This window comes from Ammodytes marinus (assembly GCF_949987685.1).
Source record: "Ammodytes marinus genome assembly, chromosome: 1".
In the NCBI taxonomy this organism is placed as follows: Eukaryota; Metazoa; Chordata; class Actinopteri; order Uranoscopiformes; family Ammodytidae; genus Ammodytes; species Ammodytes marinus.
The window spans coordinates 38,340,278-38,363,323 of NC_137230.1; the positions used below are offsets into that span (position 1 = coordinate 38,340,278).

General features: G+C 39.4%; 1 protein-coding gene across 5 annotated transcripts; it reads left to right on the top strand.

The window, feature by feature from the left end:
- The first annotated feature begins 240 nt into the window (after window positions 1–240).
- LOC307253596 (NLR family CARD domain-containing protein 3-like) lies at window positions 241–19,170 on the top strand. 5 transcript variants are annotated; one of them, XM_080031706.1, is made up of 12 exons: window positions 241–278; window positions 1,152–1,279; window positions 2,037–2,170; window positions 6,290–6,403; window positions 8,653–8,786; window positions 9,137–10,961; window positions 13,435–13,608; window positions 14,322–14,495; window positions 14,896–15,069; window positions 15,410–15,583; window positions 15,964–16,137; window positions 16,900–19,170. In XM_080031706.1, exons 3-12 carry the CDS (start codon window positions 2,052–2,054, stop codon window positions 16,901–16,903), a joined length of 3,066 nt encoding a protein of 1,021 aa, XP_079887832.1. In that variant the 5' UTR covers window positions 241–278; window positions 1,152–1,279; window positions 2,037–2,051; the 3' UTR covers window positions 16,904–19,170. The 5 variants fall into 5 exon arrangements, with proteins under 5 accessions (XP_079887832.1, XP_079887831.1, XP_079887834.1 ...); XM_080031705.1 differs by having other exon boundaries at window positions 1,152–1,275; window positions 2,021–2,170; XM_080031708.1 differs by lacking the exon at window positions 15,410–15,583 and having other exon boundaries at window positions 1,152–1,275; window positions 2,021–2,170.
- Window positions 19,171–23,046: the final 3,876 nt, after the last annotated feature.

The following is a 23,046-nucleotide window of genomic DNA, read 5'->3' on the forward strand; positions in this document are numbered from 1 at the left end:
CATTGTTGTCCGTTTTGCCTAACCGGTTACATGTGTACACACCCCAACTACACACACACTCACACAACAACACACACACACACACACACACACACACACACACACACACACATACACATACACACACACACACAAACACACACTCACATGATTTTCAATAAATGCAGGGGGGCGGAGCAACAGCATTACCTGATCCAGGTACATGATAAAGAGATTTCAGTCCGTTCTCCATTTTGGGTCGACAGAGCAGACGGAGGGAGACTGAAGGCCGGGGCAGGGTGAGTGTTGATACAATATTTTTACTAGTTTACTGTCACAGTCTCTAAGTCAGATCTCTCCCTGTAAACTGTAGGTGAAAGAAATGTCTGAACAGTGAAATTAATCTGTCAACGGTTTTTTGTTTCGTTTTTTTATTTAATTTTTTTATAGATTTTTGGTGTAACAATATATAGGAAAGTATAATCATAAACTAGTCATAAACCAAAATTAAAATTTAACTAGTCAATCTGATACGTCTAATAAATAAAAATAAAACGTATACTTGTTGTAGTAAATTAAAGGTAGCATCAGCGATTCTGGTGAACACTTGTTGTCAAAATCACCATTTAGGCTGTGTATTAAAACAAGATTTATTTCAGTGCACACACACATTACAGACAGGTAGTGGATCATGAGGAGATATTCACTGATTTTGACAAAGTGATTTTAACAACAAGCGTTCTCCAGAATCACTGACTCCACCTTTAACCCTCATGTGACCTGGGAACATTTATTGACCCTTTGGCCTTTTTTTTGTTTATTTTTTAGAATAACTTTGGCTGTGCTTATGTTAGCCTAATACACAAATTTGTGATTGTATAAATGATACACATTTAACCTGATTTAAGAAAACAAGCACAGAATGTAAGAAAAACCAAGTCCGGTACTAGCTGGTTTAATTATACTGTGTGTGTGTGTGTGTGTGTGTGTGTGTGTGTGTGTGTGTGTGTGTGTGTGTGTGTGTGTGTGTGTGTGTGTGTGTGTGTGTGTGTGTGTGTGTGTGTGTGTGTGTGTGTGTGTGTGTGTGTGTGGTGTGTGTGTGTGTGTGTGTGTGTGGTGCATTGGAGAATTTGTGCATGCGACTCTTTAACAAACCTGTTTTTGATTTCCAGTAAATGCAGGGGGGCGGAGCAACAGCATTACCTGATCCAGGTACATGATACAGAGATTTCAGTCCGTTCAGACTCCATTTTGAGTCGACAGAGCAGACGGAGGGAACCTGAAGGCCGGGGCAGGGTGAGTGTTGATACAAAAAATTAGTATTTTATTGTCACAGTCTCTAAGTCAGATCTCTCCTGTAAACCCTAGACAAAATAAACGTTAGTCTCTGAACAGTGTAATTAATTAGTGTGTGACAGAGGAAGGGATCCCTCTCCCAGGATTATACAATAGATGTAATATGTACAGAAAATAATAGAAAATCACAAAGGAATACAGTCATTGACAAGATGTTCAAATGGTAATACTAAAATCAAAAAAAATTAATAGTGAATAGATCATACTGTTGCTCCCTGCAAACATTTCCCCTCAGGTCGGGTGGGTGCAGGATTTGCCATAAAATATATTCTTGTCCAGATTAGAAATGTACTTCTCTGGTACTGGGTGTCCGTACATTATAAGCTTTAGAGCAGCTGCACCTGCACCCGCAAAACTCCAGCCTTCTCACCTTGTTTACATTTTCGCACCATGCAATTCGCTGCACTAAAACTGTTGTGGGGCACTGGGGTCATGTTAATATCTTCTGTTGAGGGTTTTTGATCTATTGACTTCGAAGACATGAATCAGAAAGGCAGTCACTTGTTCTGAAATGGTGTGTGTGTGTGTGTGTGTGTGTGTGTGTGTGTAGGGGTGTGTGTGTTTGTGGTGGAGAGTTTGTGCTACACCCTGTTCTCTCAGTCTTGCATGCGACTCTTTACCAAACCTGTTTCTCTTCCTACTTGTACTCTGAGGTCATAGTCAGTGTTCATGTTTCACCTCTCAGACTGACTGAAGTCCAGAAGACGAGTGTTAATATGGAGGAAGAGGAGGACAGAGCAGAGTCTGGAGTCTCCAGCTGTCTGTCTATGAAGAGTGACCGATCAAAAGGTTGGCCTCTGACCTTCAGTAATGAACCTAGACCCTCAGACACACAGTAAGTGAACTGATACTAACACATTCAGCTGGTAACGTGTTGTTGTGGCCGGCCAGAATCCCCAAAGAAGACAAAACATTTGCCGTTCTATCATCCTCATCCACTTCCTCACAACATACAACAGTGCTGTGTCTGAAATCGCGCACTTCTATACTTACACTTACTTTTTTGAGTGCACTTTGCGCAAAACCGGAGAGTGTCAAAACGCAGTGCACTGTAAATTCCTCGGTGGCGCACTCAAAACGCTCTAAAACTTGAGTGTGGAGCGATGGACACTTTCCACACTCAACTGCCGCTATCTTGCCTACGTAACGGAGAGGACGGGACATTCAAATCAAAGTAGAGGAGCATGAAGCAACCGTGGAGACGGACGCGCTCTACAAAAGTTAAATTACACATTTGTTTAGTTTTTCCGTACAACTACACTGTTTTAGACTGTATCCGACCGTTAAAAAAAAAAATACCACCGAAGAAGAACCTTCAAAATACAAACTCATTTCCGGTAGGTGCGCAACGGCAGTTTGGACAGTGCACTGTAGAAATGAGAGCACTGCGTCTAAAAGTAAGTGTACTGTTGGGATAATAAAGTGCACTCAATGTAAGTGCACTTACGTAAGTGCGCGATTTCAGACACAGCACAGGTGTCTCTTGAGAATGAGACCCTGTTTCTCAATGAGATGTATTGAGTTTCCCCCACTGTATTCCAGCCATGGCGGCCCACCATGCCTAAACTGACCCCCCGCCATGCCAAGCATTGATGATTTTTTTTTTTTTCTTAATTGTATTATAAAGATAATATAAAATACACAGTTGTTGCTCGACCCAGAGAGGAAGTGAGACAGACCCATTCTGTTTATCGGTTTGAACTTCAACAAGTTGTCCTGTTCACAAAAGCAAGACAAATGTGCTTTATTTCTAAAGCACATTTCGGACACAAGGGCTTTACAGAAGCAAGAACAAAATACATCAAGTATAGAGCACATATAAAAAATAAATAAAAAAAACGAATGAGAAACATATATAAATAAAACATTAAATAATTAAAACATTTAAAAGGAATAAAAATAAATAAAAATTTAAAATTACAGGTTAAAATGGAAGCAGTAAAGTCTTCAGACCTGATTTAAAAGAGCCGGGTGTTGAAGCGGACCTCAAGTCCCCTGGAAGTTTATTCCAGAGCTTTGGTGCATTAAAACTGAAGGCTGACTCTCCCTGTCTAGTCCTTACTCTGGGGACTGTCAGTAGCCCAGTGTCAGACGATCTGAGAGCTCTGACTGGTTCGTAAGGGATCAGCAGGTCAGCGATGTATTTAGGCCCTAAACCATTTAAGGCTTTATAGACCAACATCAATATTTTAAAATCAATTATTTGAGTGACAGGAAGCCAGTGTAAAGACCTAAGAACTGGGGTAATGTGATCCACTTTTTTGGTCCTAGTGAGGACTCGAGCAGCAGCGTTCTGAATTAGCTGAAGCTGTCTGATTGACTTTTTAGGAAGGCCTGCAAAGACACTATCACAGTAGTCAAGTCTACTAAAAATAAATGCATGGACAAGTTTTTCTAAGTCCTGCTGAGACATTAGCCCTTTAATTCTTGATGTATTTTTAAGGTGGTAGTAATTGATTTAATGTGTTTTTTGAAATTCAAGTCGGAGTCTACAACAACACCAAGATTTCTGGCTTGGTGTGTGCTTTCTAACATAACAGATTTAAGCTGTGCGCTGACTTTTAATTGTTCATCCCTGGTACCAAAGACAATTACTTCAGTTTTGTCGTTGTTTAATTGAAGAAAGTTTTGGCACATCCAGTCATTGATTTGTTCAATGCACTTACTCAGTGCCTGTATTGGACTGTAGTCTCCTGGTGATATGGTTATGTAAATGTGTGTGTCGTCTGCATAATTATGGTAACATAGTTTGTTCTTGTTCATAATCTGAGCTAGTGGGAGCATGTAGATGTTGAACAGAAGAGGCCCAAGAATGGAACCTTGGGGGACCCCGCATGTAATATTTGTTCTCTCGGATGTGAAATTGCCTATTGACACATAGTAGTCTCTATCCTTTAAGTAGGATTCAAACCACTTTAGTACAGTTCCAGAAAGTCCAACCCAGTTTGCTAGTCGATCTAGTAATATGCTGTGGTCAACTGTGTCGAACGCAGCACTGAGATCCATCCAAGGGATTAAGCCGGGATATTTTTGTTATCATGGCAAGTTTATTTATATAGCACAATTCAGACCCAAGGCCATTCAAAGTGCTTTACAGGGGCAAGATTAAAAAACACAATACACATTAGAAAAGCGAATGAATTGGCCATGATTCAGTTGCACAAAACCAGAGGGACATAAGTTACCATGGAGATGTATCCTTTACGTTTATTCTGGTCCTGACCAGGCTAAACAGTAAGGATAAACTAATTATGTTGCCTGATTTGTTCAGTCAGCTGAAATCATGATAAACACCTTGTTCTCCACAGCAGCAGTTTGTGTTTATACCTTCCTGAATGGATTTGTCCTCAGGGTTCAGTATCAGAGATCAGAGTCTGGAGTCCCCAGCTGTCTGTCAATGAAGAGTGACCAGTCCAAAGATTGGCCTCTGACCTTGAGTAATGAACCTGGACCCTCAGACACAAAGTAATGGCGCTTTTCCACCGCATGGTATCAGCTCGACTCGACTCGACTCAACTCGCATTTTTGGCTTTTCCACCGCAATTTCATGGTACCTGGTACCACGTAGCGGCTGCTTTTTTGGTATCGCCTCGCTCTAGGGTCCAAGCGAGCTGAGCCGATGCTAAAAGGTGACGTCGGCAGACGGCCGGCCACTGATTGGCCAGAGACTATTGTCTGGCCAATCAGTGGCCAGAGACTACCGGCTTCATTCTGTTGTTTATTCTCCCCAACTCTCCGGGACTTTTGAGTGTATTTACGCCGCGTGCAGCCTTCTCTGGCTCTCTTTCATTTGATTTGCATCACAGATCTGAATTTATTTTCCATATATTCGCTAAGCTCACCCAGTGTTGGTTGTTGGGGAAGTTACTTATCATACGAGAGGAGACATGTAGGGCAGCTAGCAGCTAGGCTAAATAGCCTATAGTAGCCAGCTGGGACAGACATGATAGCGAGCGATTACATTACAAGCCTCGGACTGAACTGATTACCTCAATAAAATATTCAGGCTGAGACACGGCTTGCATTTGAAAACACGTATCCTGAAACAAGCACTAAACAGTCAACTTTATCATGCCCGTGTTTACGTGCATGATGTACGTGACGCATCCCTACAGCTGACTCTGCCACACAGTCACACATCGGGACAACAACCATCCCTTTTAATGGCCCGTAGCAATATTCTTCTACTTCTTTTAGCAAACAGATACAAGGGGGGTATTTCTTAAACATTTTTCATCCATGTTTTTGGCGGTTGGTTCAGTTAAAAGTGCAACAACTGCTCGCAATTTCTGCTCTGCTACTTTGCTCCGGAGTAGGCTTTCAGCCCCTTACGACGACCCCGCCCACGTTCAGCAGGTACTATTTGCGGTGGAAAACGACCCGTGCTGCTACCAAACCAAGTTGAGTCGAGTCGAGTTGAGTCGAGTCGAGCTACATTTGCGGTGGAAAAGCGCCATAAGTGAACTGATACTAACACATTCAGCTGGTAACCTTTTGTTGTGGCCGGCCACCACGTCAAAATCCCAAAAGAAGATAAAACATTTTGGCGTTCTATCACCTCAATCCACTTCCTCGCAACATACAACAGGTGTCTCTTTAGAATGAGACTCTGTCTCTCAATGAGATGTATAAATAAAGGTGAAATAAAATAAAATATGCAGTTGTTGCTCGACCCAGAGAGGGAGAGAGAAAGACCCTGAATATGAGTCTGGCTCATATAAAGGCTTCATGATCAGATAGTTTATATTATCTATTTATTTTTTCAATTAAAATGTTTATGGCATTTTTTTTCGGGGGGGGCAATTGGTCCAAAAACTATATCTGCTCCTCCTGTAAGGTACCTGACGAAAGGTTCCTAACTATACTGATGACGAGAGAGAGAGAGAGAGAGAGAGAGAGAGAGAGAGAGAGAGAATGCTACAAACGCTACCTTCCTGAATGGATTTGTCCTCAGGGTTGAGAACCAGAGATCGGAGTCTCCAGTCCCCAGCTGTCTGTCCATGAAGAGTGACCGATCCAAAGGTTGGCCTCTGACCTTCAGTAATGAACCTGGACCCTCAGAAACACAGTAAGTGACTTTTTTTTACTGTAAACTGACCTGATGGAAGATGATACATTGAGGATGAAGACAAAAAGCTTTGATAATAGATTCATGTTCATGATGCAAATCAAATCAAACTTTATTTATTGAGCACTTTTCAAACACAGAATATGACCCCCTGTCCACGAACAGAGCAGGTCCTGAGACAGAAACTGATGAAACGATCATAGAAAACCTTGAGAAAACAGCAGAGACTGAACTCCCAGTAGTTGAAGTAAAAGAAGAGTTAAAAGAGGAATAAAAAAAAAAGGTAAATAAAAATATTATAGAAACGGACAGACGCATACATAAAATTGAAGATGAATGGATAAACTATGACGACAGAGACTAAGATATATATAAATATAAAAAATAAATAAATTCAATTAAAAGCCTCTAGATAAAGAGAATAACTAATTGAACAAACAAACAAGCAAAACATATATACTTTATATGATATTAAATTTAATCAAAAGCTGAAGAAAATTAGCCTGGAAATCCAGACCCTGGTATCTTGACCGATAGAGGGTCTGGCCACGATCAATAGTAATTTCCAACTCAAGGGGCGGCTCCTACTCGTGCATTTCAAATGCCACTGCACGCAGTTGGATAGCACTACAACCAATCAGAGCGATGCACAAGGTGACGTAAGCCCTGTTCGTTTAGCGAACAGCTGTTAAACTGTTAAATTAAACGTTTGCCGTTGTCGGTCGGCAAAACAGAACATTCCACTTACTTGCTAATGAAAGATTTGAGTGCCATCTTCCAAATCGTTAAGGGTCGAGGCCAAAGCAGTCTCAAACTCACACAACATATCCGCAGCCATCTTTGATGTTTACTATCACGGCTTCGACGTCGCATGCACGTCACTGTCGTCATCTGGTTACGTCCTCCCCAGAGTACCATATAAAGGGCTCTGGCGCGCCCATATTAGATAGAACCAATTGAAACGTGAGACCCAGATTTCTGGTCTTCTTGATAAAGCTTCAACGGAGCGTGGCCAGACCAACAGGCGCAGCAAATTTAATTTGCCAGCGCCTAGTGGCAGGTCTGGGAATGCCAGGCTAGAAGAAAATCTAATCAAATATAAATTTAATTCGAAAAATAATTGAACGCCAAACTAAAAAGGAAAGTATTAGAGTTTACCTTTTTAAATATTTGAAAATTCTCTTCTTAGTTCCTCTGATAGGTTGTACCAGAGACAAGGCCCATAAAAATAAAAGGATTCCTCCCAGTGGTTCTTTTTTTGATATTGTTTTGGTGTTTTCAGCTTTTATTGGATAGTATTAAACACAGGGTAGAAATGGGGAGAGAGAGTGGGGGAAGACATGCAGTAAATGACCCAGGGTCGACGGGGTCTCCCCTACATCCATAAAGTTATACTGCTGTCACAATTTTAATTTTTAATTTTTTTTTAAAGTAAATTCATGCCCCTGTGGTTCTTTGTTCTGACTTTAGGAACAGTTAAAAGGGCTTATAGGCTAAAAGCAAATCTGATAACTAGAACCAAGACCATGAAAGGCTTTAAAAACAAAGAAAAGTATCTCAAAAGGTCTTTTGCTCAATATGATTGTGTGTTTACGTTTTGAGTTCTTTAACAATAACAAACTACTTCTGTAAACATTTGTATCTTGACTGCTGTCTGTTAAATTCCTATCTATCAAATAGTCAGTTAAAACAGTGGTGATTGAGGGGCGACTGTGTGAGCCACAGTCGCCCCTCAATCACCACTGTGTCTCAGGTGGTAGAGCGGGTCGGCCAGTGATCGAAGGGTTGGCGGTTCAATTCCCGCCCTTCCACTTGTGTCATGGTTGTTGTGTCCTTGGGCAAGACACTTCACCCACCTTGCCTAGTGTGAATGTGTATGACTGATGTATGTTTGAGGTGGTGGTCGGCGGGGCCGTAGGCGCTGAATGGCAGCCACGCTTCCATCAGTCTGCCCCAGGGCAGCTGTGGCTACTATCGTAGTTTACCACCACCGGTATGACTATGTGTGAATGAATGGAACCTGGAACCCTGTAAAGCGCTTTGAGTCCCTAGAAAAGAGCTATATAAATCCAATCCATCATCATCATCTTCATAAAATATGATGAAGAGCATTGAAGCTCAAAGGTCCAAATACTAATGATTGTCAAGTGTGTTTTAATAAACAAACTAGAGGCAGATCAGGTTTAATAAGTTCATCAGTGAAAAAAGCAGCAGAGTGGAAATAAAAATAACAATAATTTTACTTTCAGACAGAAAAGCAAGAAGCCTTTAACTGTTCTCTGGGATTATCTGCGGAAGAAGAGGAAGAAGCGTCCCCAGTTCGGACAAAGATCCAGAACCAGACCTGAACTGCAGACAGCCAGTCAGAGCAGCACTGTACAAAGTATGACTGAAGATCTGTCAGCTGATGTCATCATGTCTGAAATAATATGGTTTGAATCCAACATGTTAAAAGTTGGAATTTAAAACCATTTAGGCAAATGACCATTTGTAATTCTAGATCATATAATTAAAAACTGATTTGATTAGATTTGATATTGCTAACAAAAATAAAGAACAAAACGGGAAATCCCCCGATTTTCTGATTTCTAATTTTTGGAGATGACTTGAACACAAGTCGAAAATCGGTTGTTGAGTCAGCTTTTTTTTACATCCCTATTTCTGATATTTTCATATTGGCAATGAACATCATCACCATCCTGTCACATTTTCTTTGTTTTGTCTCTTCCTTAGTGAGTGGTGATCTGCAGAAGGTTCTAGATGAACATAAGATCAGTCTGAAGAGGAGATGTGAACGTGTGACTGAAGGAACTGATAAAGCAGGAAGTGGAACTCTCCTCAACAGGATCTACACTGAGCTCTACATCACAGAGGGACAGAGTGAAGAGGTTAATACCCAACATGAGGTCAGGCAGCTTGAGACCGCTTCCAAGAAGAAGACCCTCCATGACACTCCAATCAAGTGCCACGACATCTTTAAAGCCTTACCCGACCAACAGGGACACATCAAACTCATCAGAGTAGTTCTGACGAACGGCGTCGCTGGAATTGGAAAAACCTTCTCAGTGCAGAAGTTCACTCTGGACTGGGCAGAGGGCTTGGAAAACCAAGATGTCAGTCTGCTGATTCTGCTTTCGTTCAGGGAACTGAACTTGATCAGAGATGAGCAGTACAGTCTTCTCAATCTGCTCCATGTTTTCCATCCAACATTACAGAAGGTCACAGCAGAGAAGCTCGCTGTTTGTAAAGTTTTGTTCATCTTTGACGGTCTGGATGAAACCAGACTTTCACTAGATTTCAAGAACAGGAAGGTTGTGTCTGATGTCACACAGAAGTCATCAGTCAGTGTGCTGCTGACAAACCTCATCCAGGGGAATCTGCTTCCCTTGGCTCTCATCTGGATAACTTCCCGACCTGCAGCAGCCAATCAGATCCCTCCTACATGTGTTGACAGGGTGACAGAAGTACGAGGCTTCACTGACCCACAGAAAGAGGAGTACTTCAAGAGGAGAGTCAGTGATGAAGAGCAGTCCAGCAGAATCATCTCACACATCAAGACAACCAAGAGCCTCCACATCATGTGTCTAATCCCAGTCTTCTGCTGGATCACTGCTATAGTTCTGGAGCACATGTTACTTACAGACCAGAGAGGAGAGCTGCCCAAGACCCTGACTGGCATGTACTCACACTTCATGCTGGTTCAGACAAAGAGGAAGAAGCAGAAGTATGAAGAGGGACATGAGACGAGTCCACAGGAGCTGATGGAGGCTGACAGGGAAGTTCTTCTGAAGTTGGGGAGACTGGCGTTTGAACAACTGCAGAAAGGAAACATCATGTTCTACCAAGAAGACCTGGAGCAGTGTGGTCTGGATGTCACAGAGGCATCGGTGTACTCAGGAGTTTGTACGGAGATCTTCAAAAGAGAGAGTGTGATCTTCCAGAAAACTGTCTACTGCTTTGTTCATCTGAGCATTCAGGAGTTTCTGGCTGCAGTCTACATGTACCACTGTTTCACCACCAACAACACAGAGGTACTGAAGGGTTTCCTGGGAAGACAAAATGTGTTTTTTGTTCTGAAAAAATATATAAATCCATCCCTGGATGACTTGCTGAGGTCTGTCATGAAGAAATCCCTTGAAAGTAAAAACGGCCACCTGGACCTGTTTGTCCGCTTCCTTCATGGCCTCTCTCTGGAGTCCAACCAGAGACTCTTAGGAGGCCTGCTGGGTCCAACAGACAACAGTCCAAAAACCATCCAGAGAGCCATCAACAACCTGAAGAAGATGAACACTGATGAGATCTCTCCTGACAGAAGCATCAACATCTTTCACTGTCTGACGGAGATGAACGACCTCTCAGTTCATCAGGAGATCCAAGAGTTCCTGAAATCAGAGAGCAGATCAGAGAAGAAACTCTCTGAGATCCACTGCTCTGCTCTGGCCTACATGCTGCAGATGTCAGAGGAGGTTCTGGATGAGTTGAACCTGCTGAAGTACAACACATCAGACCAGGGACGATGGAGACTGATTCCAGCTGTGAGGAACTGCAGAAAGGCTCGGTAAGTCCAGATGTGATTAATATTAATCAGTGTATATTAGTAGTTTAGTTCTACAAGTATACACATTGTAAAATCTTATATTTGGGGCGACCGTGTCTCAGTTGGTAGAGCGGGTTGGCCAATGATCCAAGGGTTGGCGGTTCGATCCCCACTCTGCCACCTGTGTCATGGTTGTTGTGTCCTTGGGCAAGACACTTCACCCACCTTGCTTGGTGTGAATGTGTATGACTGCTGTATGTTTGAGGTGGTGGTCTGAGGGGCCGTAGGCGCTGAATGGCAGCCACGCTTCCGTCAGTCTGCCCCAGGGCAGCAGTGGCTACTAGTGTAGTTTACCATCACCAGTATGACTGTGTGTGAATGAATGGAACCTGGAACCCTGTAAAGTGCTTTAAGTGCCTTGAAAAGCGCTATATAAATCCAATCCATTATTATTATTATTATTATTATTATTATTATTATTATTATTATTATTATTATTATTATTATTATTATTATTATTATTATTATTATTATAATATTGTTTTTATTTGAAAAAGTTTTCCACTTGTTAATTACAGAAATCTGCTGCTCAATTGTGTCAGAGATGTTCTTTAGCTGTTTCTGATGCTGAGTTCAGAATATGTTCACTTCTTGTGCGTATAGCTGTTAATGAACAGTTATTCTATTTATGTGAATAATTGTGACATTACAGTTTTTCTTCTATTAATCTTGCTTTGCTTGATGTGCACACTTGGTCAAACAAATTAATAATTCTTAAAGTTGTCGTTAAGGTTTTATCACAGCAGCATTTTATCCCAACATACACAGTATTTTACATTTATCAGTAAATTAAGTTTATTTATTAAAAAACATTAGTTGGTTTTGCAAAGTGACTTGTACCTTATTTTTTATGACGACACTTCAACATTTTAAAGAAGGAATTAAAGATGATTCGAGAAGATTTTTTTTTTTCATGCAATGATAAAGTTAATCCTAGCTTCTACCAATATCAGAAGTCTGATGAATATTTAAGAGCAGAATGTTAGAATTCAGACTTGTTAAGCTTTAATGCTGATACACTGATAACATCTCTCTGATGACATTATGTTGAAAATAATTAAACCTTATTCTGTTATCTGGGTTTGTTAGGGAACATCTTTTATTTAATTATCCAGAGGTATTATATTGTCAACTTGTTTAATTTCTGCCGTTTGGCAGCAGTCACTTAATTAATGGACGTGAACATGACAGCAGCAGGTAACGATCAAAGAGATCATCTTTACCAACTGTGATTGTTGGCTGAGTTGAAATGATGTTTTCTAATCGAGATGCTAACTTAAGGAGTATTCACACCTGCCGTGAAAAGTTCACCTGAAACAAACTCAGGTGCACTCCTGCATTCGATGCGCATCTTTCCGGCAGATGTGAATACAGCAATCCAATTCGAGCGCGGACCAAACAAGCGCACCGAGATCCAGCAGAAGAGGTGGTCTCGGTGCACTTCCAAACTAACTTTGCTGCAGTTACTTTGTGCTGTGAATTTGGCCGGACTCAATAAGACCGTAATGCAGAAGCACTGTTCCTTTTCTTTCTTTTTTCTTTTAACAAATCGCCGTCAACTTCACATTATGGTAAAGTGTTGTTGTCGCCATTGTTAAGAAAATTAATTGTGGTTTGACCAGGAGCCCCTAGTGAATATAATACATTTGATAGAGAGGTAAACATACAGATGTGTTCAGCGATCGGATTAAGGAGAGGGGAGCGTCTCCTGCACAGTGCCAACAGGTTCACGCTGCGCTTTGCATGAAGTAGACTACAAGCCACATAACGTGGCATTGACACAGGCCTACATTATTTTAACCATATGAAACAACAATCATTTAGCAGGTTATGCTGTGTGTTTCCTGCTTTTCCCGAGGATTTCTCTCCAATAAATGTATGACCTCAGCTCTGTGGTTTTCCTTCATAAAAAGACACTTGCAAAAAGACAGACAGACTGTGGACATTTATAGCAGCATTTTAACTACAGGTTCTCTCCTGCAGGAGAGAGAGCGATAGAGAGATAGAGAGAGAGAGAGAGAGAGTAAAGGCAATTACTGTTTCATATCAAACAGAGATTAGATGAGCTGAAGAGCAAATGTTATTGCAAAATTTGCTCAAATCAGTACATATTTTATTAGTTCATTTATTGAACATGTTAAATTGATACAAAAACAAGATCAAACGATTATGCAATAAAATACAATTTTAAATAAATAAAAAACACATATGCAACATATAAATAACTCAAATATTAAAGTTAATGTTCAAAGGGGATAGGAAGAAGTCTAAGACTTTTATGGTCCTACCCCCTCTTATTTTTATACATTATTCAAAGAAAATAATTATTCAATTTGCACTGAACCTTTAATGCAAATGTTTCTCAAATAAAGAAATGTCTGTTGTCATCATTATTGGTTCATAATAACATGTTGTAATAATTGTGTCATTACAGACTTATTTTGTGTGGACTCTCAGAGACTCTCTGTGAAGTTGTGGCCTCGGCTCTGAAGTCCAACCCCTCCCATCTGATAGAGCTGGACATGAGTCTCAACAACCTGGGGGATTCAGGAGTGAAACTTCTCTGTGCCGGACTGGAGAGTCCAAACTGCAGACTGGAGACACTGAGGTCAGTTCACTGACTGGAGCTGATGGAGTGTTTTGTTTTTATTCAGTTGACTAAGGTAAAAGTGTTGATTATTCCATGTTCAGGATTTGACTGGGACAAATCTGAAGAAATGTAATTATTTCAGAAAATGTTGTTGTTAAAGCTTCTAAAGCTTTACTGAAGTTTATCATCAGAATATCTCTGCATAAACTTCAAAGAAGTGTATTATACTTAAATAAACAATGATTTGTTCTGGAACAGAAACTTTTTAAAACTACAAACTGTCATTCTTATTCTAAATCACAAACTATAATTAAACTGTTATTAAAATACAAATAGTATTTAGCGTTTGACAGTTTTTCTTTGTTGAGCTCTAGTGGAGGGAAGAGAGATTTTGGTTTAAAAAGTGGGTGTTACTTTGGTTAATTTGGCCAACATGTCATGTTTGATGATGGTCCAGAGCTCACTGAGATCAGCAGCTTGTTTTAATCTGTGTTGACATGAAGAGGTGAATGGATGTTGTGGTGACATGTGGGTGATATACTGTCTGTAGGAGGCATGTGGGTAATGTGTATAGAAGGCTGATTCTATGATGATCCATAGAATGACAGTCTGCTAATGTTATAGAAAAACATCGATTAGGACAAAGTCATGTTGAGCGACACTTTTAAGACTTGAACTCATCTGATAGGATTATTTATATTTTGTGATTTCCATATTTATTTTTTATTCAGATTGTGGGGCTGCCTTTTGTCAGAGATCCGCTGTGCTTCTCTGGCCTCAACTCTGAAGTCCAACCCCTCCCATCTCAGAGAGCTGGATCTGGGTGACAACAAGCTGCAGGATTCAGGAGTGAAGCAGCTGTGTGGTTTTCTGGAGAGTCCACACTGTAGACTGGAGACTCTGAGGTCAGTTCACTAACTCTGTTACTATTGGTAATCTTATATATTTAATTAACAATTACACCTTACTTATTTACAAACATCACTGTGGAAAATGTTTAAAGTAAATGAATGTTTTCAATTTTCGCTTATTCATAAAATGTTTATCTTAGAGATCCTCCAAATAATGTTTTAGTTTACATTGAAATTTATTAGTTGAAGGAACAATATTTCCTTGGTGTCTATTAATTTCAGTTTCTTTCAGCAAATAATGTTTGATCATTGATGTTGGTCCTTGAGACAAACGCACACACACACACACACACACACACACACACAAAGTCATGTTGAGCGACACTTTTAAGACTTGAACTCATCTGATAGGATTATTTATATTTTGTGATTTCCATATTTATTTTTTATTCAGATTGAGGGACTGCCTTTTGTCAGACATCAGCTGTGCTTCTCTGGCCTCAACTCTGAAGTCCAACCCCTCCCATCTCAGAGAGCTGGATCTGGGTGACAACAAGCTGCAGGATTCAGGAGTGAAGCTGCTGTGTGGTTTTCTGGAGAGTCCACACTGTAGACTGGAGACTCTGGGGTCAGTTCACTAACTCTGTTACTATTGTTAATCTTATATATTTAATTAACAATTAAACCTTGTTTATTTATGAACATAACTGTGGAACATGTTTAAAGTAAATGAATGTTTTCAATTTTCGCTTATTCATAAAATGTTTATCTTAGAAATCCTCCAAATAATGTTTTAGTTTACATTGAAATTTACTAGTTGAAGGAGAAATATTTCCTTGGTGTCTATTCATTTCAGTTTCTTTCAGCAAATAATGTTTGATCATTGATTTTGGTCCTTGAGACAAACACACATACACACACACACACACACTCTGTCTCTATACTTAAATAATTTATTCTTCATTCAGATTGAGGGGCTGCAGTTTGTCAGAGATCAGCTGTGCTTCTCTGGCCTCAGCTCTGAAGTCCAACCCCTCCCATCTCAGAGAGCTGGATCTGGGTAACAACAAGCTGCAGGATTCAGGAGTGAAGCTGCTGTGTGGTTTTCTGAAGAGTCCACACTGCAGACTGGAGACTCTGAGGTCAGTTCACTGACTCTGTTACTCTTGTAGATCTTATATATTTGATTAACAATTAAACCTTATGTATTTACCAACATAACTTACATCCATAAAGTTATACATTTTCTTTGTTCATATTTGTATTTCTCTTGTACAAAGTTCAATCTGAAGTTACAAATGAAACTGTAGAAAATACTTTAAGTAAATGATTGTTTTTTTTCATTTTGATAAGTTATCACATTTTCATCTTGGATCCAAATAATATTTTAGTTTACATTGAATTTTAATTGTAGAAGGAAAATATTTCCTTGGTGTCAAATAATTTCAGTCTTATTTAGCAAATAATGTTTTATCACACCCACACACTGTCCCTAAACTTACATCATTTATTCTTTATTCAGATTGAGAGGCTGCAGTTTGTCAGAGATCAGCTGTGCTTCTCTGGCCTCAACTCTGAAGTCCAACCCCTCCCATCTCAGAGAGCTGGATTTGGGGAACAACAGCCTGCAGGATTCAGCAGTGAAGCCTCTGTCTGATCTTAAGGAGAGTCCACACTACAGACTGGAGACTCTGAGGTCAGTAGAGGGTTGGAGTCAGTCCACGCTGGTTTCAGCAGAATGTCACTAAACACAGTTAGTATCAAAGATCCAGTATTTCCTGTTATACAGCAGTTGGTTCTGACCGAGTGATTTAATTGGACGGAAGACATTCCATGCGTTCTGAAGCAGCACTGATATGAGCGTCCAGCATCACTCCGACTGTTCAGGGACTGTTCACCAAACTGACAAAATCACTCCGCTCACTGACAAGCTTCACTTGTGTTAACTGTCAACTCGGCCTGCTGCCTCGTACCTACGACAGGCTTCACGAATGGACAGAAAGATAGAGGGGGAGAGAGAGAGAGAGAGACAGAGTGAGAGACACAGAGAGAGACAGAGAGGGGGAGAGAACAGTCAGCCAATCAGATCAGCCAAAAGCTTGTTGTGATCATGTCTTTGATTGGATGTGAAGACGATTGTTGATGTTGTGTTCATGTCTACAGCGACTGAGTTTAGTTCCACTGGCTTCAGTAAACAGACCTGATGGCCAAAGTGTGTGCAGGTCTGTGTGCACCAGGCTTTTGTCACAGCGAGCCCTCCTGCATCTCAGGGACCTGTACCTGAAGGCAGAGTGGTGTTGTGTTGTCCTCTGCTATTGTGCAATGTGTGTGAGCTGAAAGGAAACAGGCTACGCTACACAGCCGCTACTCACAGGACTGAAGTCCGTGCTGCTCTTTATACTGGATCTACTCTGTGAACTCTGATTCATGACTTCTGTTGTCTGTCTTCTCTCAACAGATGAAGGTCTAATCCCAGAATCTGACTGACAGATATCAACCGAGCTGATTGAAAAACAAACTGGGGAAAGACAAATGCCAAAACCAGAGCGGATTTGTTTGTTTTGTTTGTGTGACATATATTGAATCTTCTCCTCTCGATAATGTTGTAAATCTAATTTGTCTTGTTAACAATTAAGCAGAACCCTCTCTATCTAGACTGCAAGCCACAAAAGCCTTTTTTATTATCAAAAGCTCTGTTTTCAGTGATCTGATCTGCGTTTTCTGCTGTTTTCGTAAAGACAGAGGGCCAAATGTATAACCTTAGCACAAAAAGTAAGGAAACGTGTGTTTTTTGTAAGTATTTCTATGTTGTAACAATTCTTATGGGCAATAAATCTTATACCGTTCTAAAGCTTGTTTATTTCTCTTTCAAACGGAGCCACAATTGTAAATAAAATGCATCTGTGTGATGAGCAGGAGGGTTGAGTATGTCGGTTGTGCCCGGGGAAAATGTGCCAAATCTTCTCAGCCAAACAGCTTATTCTGCTATTGACTATTGTTTTGAGCTTCTGGTACTCCAGGTGTGTGTGTGTGTGTGTGTGTGTACGTACGTATGAGTGTGTGCTTGTATGTATTGGTTTATGTGTGCATGTTTGAGTGTGTGCTACTTGTGTGAGTGTGTGTATGAGTCCGCGTGCATGATTGTGTGTGTGTGTGTGTGTGTGTGTCCGCTTGCATGTATGAGTGTGTGTGTGTGCGTGCGTGAATGAGTGTCTATGTGTGTCTGTCTGTCTTTGTGTGTGTGTGTGTGTGTGTGCATGTAGGAATGTGTGTGTGTGTAGTACTTGTGTGTGAGCGTGTGTGTGTCTGTGTGTAGTACTTGTGCATCAGTCCGTGTGTGTGTGTGTGTGTGTGTGTGTGTGTGTGTGTGTGTAAGAGTGTGTATGAGTGTGTGTGGGTTGGAGGTGAAATAACAGGTCTGCTAAACCTTCTGTGCTGTTTGTGCTGCTGCAGAGTTTCTATGGCAACCCACAGCCTTGGTAACAAGCGTCTAGATCCAGCGTCCACAAGTATCCATTCATTATTAGTATTATTTCCTTATTTTTGTACCTAATTAAAGGAGCAGTGTGCAGAATTATTTGATATTTTTTTTTTAGAACAGACTTGGTAGAAATGGAATCTAGCCTAATATTAATAAGTATGTTTTATTTAATGTATTTCCCTAGAATGAGCCTTTTTATATGTTAAATTTAAAGGTGCAGTGTGTAATATGACATCATCAAGAAAGTTCTACAAAGTTCTAGAATGCAACGCTCCCTGGGTAACCCCAACCCTTTCGAATAATAACAGAAGCTACAGTGGCCTTCAAGGACAAGAACAATTCTAAATTTTAAACAATGCACCTGATGACATTCCAACTATGACACTTTCAAGATGGCGGCACTAGGCCTTGGTCCAAAATATACAGAAATATGGACATATATGAGACCCTTTCTAAGGGAAAATAATAATAATTCAAAACATTTGTTTCAGCTATTATGCACTAAATGAAATGTACTTATGGATATTATAATTACTTTCTACAAAATCTGCTAGGAAATAAAACCCAAAATTCTACACACTGCAGGTTTAAATTTAACACAGACTGCAACAGAATCATCTCTGTGTGTGTGTGTGTGTGTGTGTGTGTGTGTGTGTGTGTGTGTGTGTGTGTGTGTGTGTGTGTGTGTGTGTGAGACTTTCCTCTATCGGGGTTTTAAAGTGCAGTGAGTCAGAAGGCTTCTCCCCCTCTGTTCATCTTCATTCACATGTTTTATTCATTTAACTTTTTATTTTTGGATCTCTGGATGACATTGTGAGATTTCCAAAGGGCTTCAATGCGACGGTCTATTTCGAGATTTCTGTCTATTTATCTTCCATAGCATGTCTTCTGTCATACTAGCATCAATCAAAGGTCTGTCTGTCTGTTTGTCTGTCTGTCTGTCTGTCTGTCTATCTATCTATCTATCTATCTATCTATCTATCTATCTATCTATCTATCTATCTATCTATCTATCTATCTATCTATCTATCTATCTATCTATCTATCTATCTATCTATCTATCTGTCTGTCTGTCTGTCTGTCTGTCTGTCTATCTGTCTATCTATCTATCTGTCTGTCTGTCTGTCTGTCTGTCTGTCAATATAGTATATATTCATATTTAGTTAATTCACGCACTGGTCAATTTCTAGATTTTTATCTATCGTACTATGCGCTGGCAGAGCTAGTATTTTATACTGTTATATATGAGTAACAGCTACTTATGCAAATGGGCCATCCATACAACTGTTTTATCCTGGTTATGTATTGTGGGCTCCTGTTTTTTGTGTGAGGGGGATATGTATCTATATGTGTTGTGTGTATATGTATACTATATATAATAAAGTTTATCTTATCTTAACATGTCTTCTTTCATACTAGTATAAATCAAAAGGTCCAACATGTACATTCAGGTGTTTATTTGACTAAACCTTGTCTGTTTGTGTCTGTATATTTCTCCTATACAACCAACGTGTGAATGTCGATAGTTAGCCTGCTATCGGTGTATGAATGTGTGTGTGAATGGTAACGTGGGAAAGGAAAACAGGTCTCCCTTGCAAAAGAGTCTTCGGTCTCAATGGGATTTACCTGTATAAATAAAGGTTAAAAAAAAACAAAAAAAAACATCTTTATTCTGGGAGAATGTACAGTAATCAACAAACCAAAAACAACTTGAATGTTTTTGGCGATTCATTTTTCCTTAACAAGGAATAGTTCTGGTTTCTGAGCAAAATATGTTACATTTATTCACTGTATTCTGCATTTTCGCATTCTGCACATAGAATTTGGGAAACCATTTAATAAATACAGACGAGGATTTAAAGGCATACCAGGTGATTGTAATCTAGAACCGTTTTTGTCAATCTGCTGTTATCTACTCATGCTTGTTGTGTGTTTGATGTGATTTCATTGTGTATGTGTTGTTGTTTTTGACTCGACATTATTTTAAATGAGGGTCACACACACACACGCACTCACACACACACACACACACACATACAAACACCCCTCAATCTGTAGAGGATAAATAAAGGTAAACTAAATTAAACCTGCAGTGTGTAGAATTTTGGGTTTTATTTCCTAGCAGATTTTGTAGAAAGTAATTATAATATCCATAAGTACATTTAATTTAGTGCATAATAGCTGAAAACATTTTTTTGAATCATTATTTTTTCCCTTAGAAATGGTCTCATATATGTCCATATTTCTGCATATTTTGGACCAAGGCCTAGTGCCGCCATCTTGAAAGTGTCATAGTTGGAATGTCATCAGGTGCATTGTTTAAAATTTAGAATTGTTCTTGTCCTTGAAGGCCCCTGTAGCTTCTGTTATTATTCGAATGGGGTGGGGTTACCCAGGGAGCGTTGCATTCTAGAACTTTGTAGGACTTTCTTGATGATGTCATATTACACACTGCACCTTTAAATTAATATTCCATTTCTACCAAGTCTGTTCTGAACAAATGCCAGTAAATTCTACACACTGCACCTTTAAATCACCAAGTTACTGAGTTCACGTCCCTAATGCCTGACCCTAACCCTTACCCTAACCTTTACCCTCGCCCTGCACAGCAAGAGGATTTCACCTCACTTCAAAGACTCTTAAAACTAAATCCATTAAGGTGTTACAGTATCTGGGTCGGTCTATTTTGCTATTTTAAAAACAAGCCGCTATTTTAACCCCGATAATCCTCTCCTCACGATACCTCTGCCTGCAGCTTTGCACTTATTTAAAGGTAGAATAAAATCAGCTTTGAAGTCTCTACGAGGAACTTTTAAATATTTCTGAAACAGTCTTATTTTTCCTCTGATGCTCATAAATTACATGTAACAGCAAACGAGACCATCAGTGCAAAGAATGCTATTTTTTTTTCTTAATGCCTTTGTCATGGGTATACGCTCTCCCAGGAACAACAGCTGACATAGTAAAAACACTACCGCGTTTGTCCAAAGGGGACGCAAAATAATGGATATTATGCCTTCTGCTGTACGTCCAGGTTTTTTCTTAGCAGTAGAATCAACAACTGAAACATTTCTTGGAATTTTTCTGAGCTCCTGCACCAGTGTCAGGGGGGGACACCAGTTTGTAAACGCTGCCATACTGAGAAATACAGAGAGTTTTGTGGAGCTGATAATAGGTTTAATCAATTTTGTGTCAACTCATTTGGCGATGGCCTGTGAAAAAAAGTTGAAAAAGTTACGCGCTATAGCTTTTAAAAAAATCTAAAAACATTCATACATCAAACAATTCATGCAAAGACTTCTAGAGACATTTCTTCAAACTTCAGGCACGTTCTCAAGTGTTTTCAAGTCATTTTATTATCATAAATATACTTATGTATGTACACTATGTGACAGCAGCCTGTATGTACAAACCCTCTATATGCAGCACTGATACATTCAACACTGTTTGAGAGAGAAAAACATTATATTACCAGTGAACGGTGCGTTAGTGGACGTCTTATTAACATGGGCATCACTTACATTATTAAAAGTAGTAACGAAGGGCCTAGTTTATAACATCTGTAGACCACGGAAACATTTGAGCTTAAAATACATTGTTTCCCACATTCTGGCGACTTTAAAATAATGAAAATAAGGAAAACAGAAAAATAAATAGTAGAATTTACAGATTTTGTTAAGTCAAATAGCCGACTCTTACTATTTGTCTATTACGATGCAAAAATCATCCTACCAGCTAATATGAAATGTTAAATTGCACCACTTAGGTCCCCAGAAAAAACAAGGTGGTTCGCAGTGGAAACGCAAAAAACAAAAAGTGTTCTCATTTGTTACATTATTTTTTGTTCGCTGTATTTTTCAGATAATTTTTTTTTTTAACAAATTATGCTTTTTAAACAGTGTTTTGGGGACGAGCGTAAAATGACAGCTATGCTCAAGAAGCAGACGGTTATATAATGACGTGACGTAAGACGCAGGCACGGTCATACAGTATGTTAGCCTACAGGCGCATCTGAAAGAAATTTAGAATATCAATGAAAAGTAAAGAAAATGTCATGTAATTTAAATCAAAATGTGAAACCTTCATGTCGAATCATTACACATAAGTGAAATGCATCTGGAATAAACATACTTTTCTGATGGTTGACATTTCTGTATTATAAATCGTTTTTTTTATTGGTTTTATGGAATATTAAAATATTTTGAGATACTGGATTTTATTTTATAATAAATTTAAAAAAATCAAATTCAACCACAGAAAGGCCTGACATATTTCACATTGTGTAATGAATCTAGAATATTTTTATTTTTTATTTTTTTTACTATGGAAAAGGGGTAGGATTAAATAAGTGTATACTTCTTCCTGCTCCTTTTCAGGCATATCTCAGCAATACAGATAATTTGTTTTCTTTTTTTCTTTTTTTTTGTGAAAACATAATTTGTTTATTGTATTTCCATGCTTTTCATTTTGTTTTGTATGTTTGATATGTCTGAAATAAATTGAATCAAATCAAATCAAATCAAATATATGAACATTTTCCCTGTTTGAATGGACTTTCCATGGTTATAAAAAAAAAATCAGATGCACCTGTTTAGTGTAGTAGTGTGGTGTGTGGGTTGTAAACACCGACTCTAAACAGTGAGCGCTTAAGCCAGCAGGACATCACCAGTGGGCTACATTTAGCTTTTAGCTGTTCCCACTAATCTGGATTACGTGTGTGTTAGTATCATAGCCATGGCCAGACACTGTCACGTAACTCTCCCCTCTTCCAAAAATACACACAATACTCTTTATTTGGTCCTTTACACATATGTCCAATGCACTCATTCTTTCTCTGGCTAAAATTACTTTTTAAAGGTGCACTATGTAACTTTTGGGTGTGTGTCAGAGACGTGAAACATTTTCTAAGGTATATTCTCATAACTGAATAACCAAACTTTCCTCACAGGAAAATGTGATCCCTGGAACACTGTTTGAAGTTAGAAAGCTTCCTGAAAAGTTACTGTTTCACTGTTGTTGTTTACAGCAGCAGGGCCCACAGTTTGGTTTACAAACATATTCTAGTCTTAGGTTTGGTTCCGGGTTCCTCAAAATAATTCAGATTTATGATGATAGAATTATTCA

Bases quoted from the DNA above. Each gene is read 5' to 3' on its own strand.
- LOC307253596 (XM_080031706.1), top strand. From the start codon at position 2,052: ATGGAGGAAGAGGAGGACAGAGCAGAGTCTGGAGTCTCCAGCTGTCTG. The intron at 8,787-9,136 runs GTATGACTGAAG...TCTCTTCCTTAG, and splicing joins TCAGAGCAGCACTGTACAAA to TGAGTGGTGATCTGCAGAAG. The intron at 14,496-14,895 runs GTCAGTTCACTA...TTTTTTATTCAG, and splicing joins TGTAGACTGGAGACTCTGAG to ATTGAGGGACTGCCTTTTGT.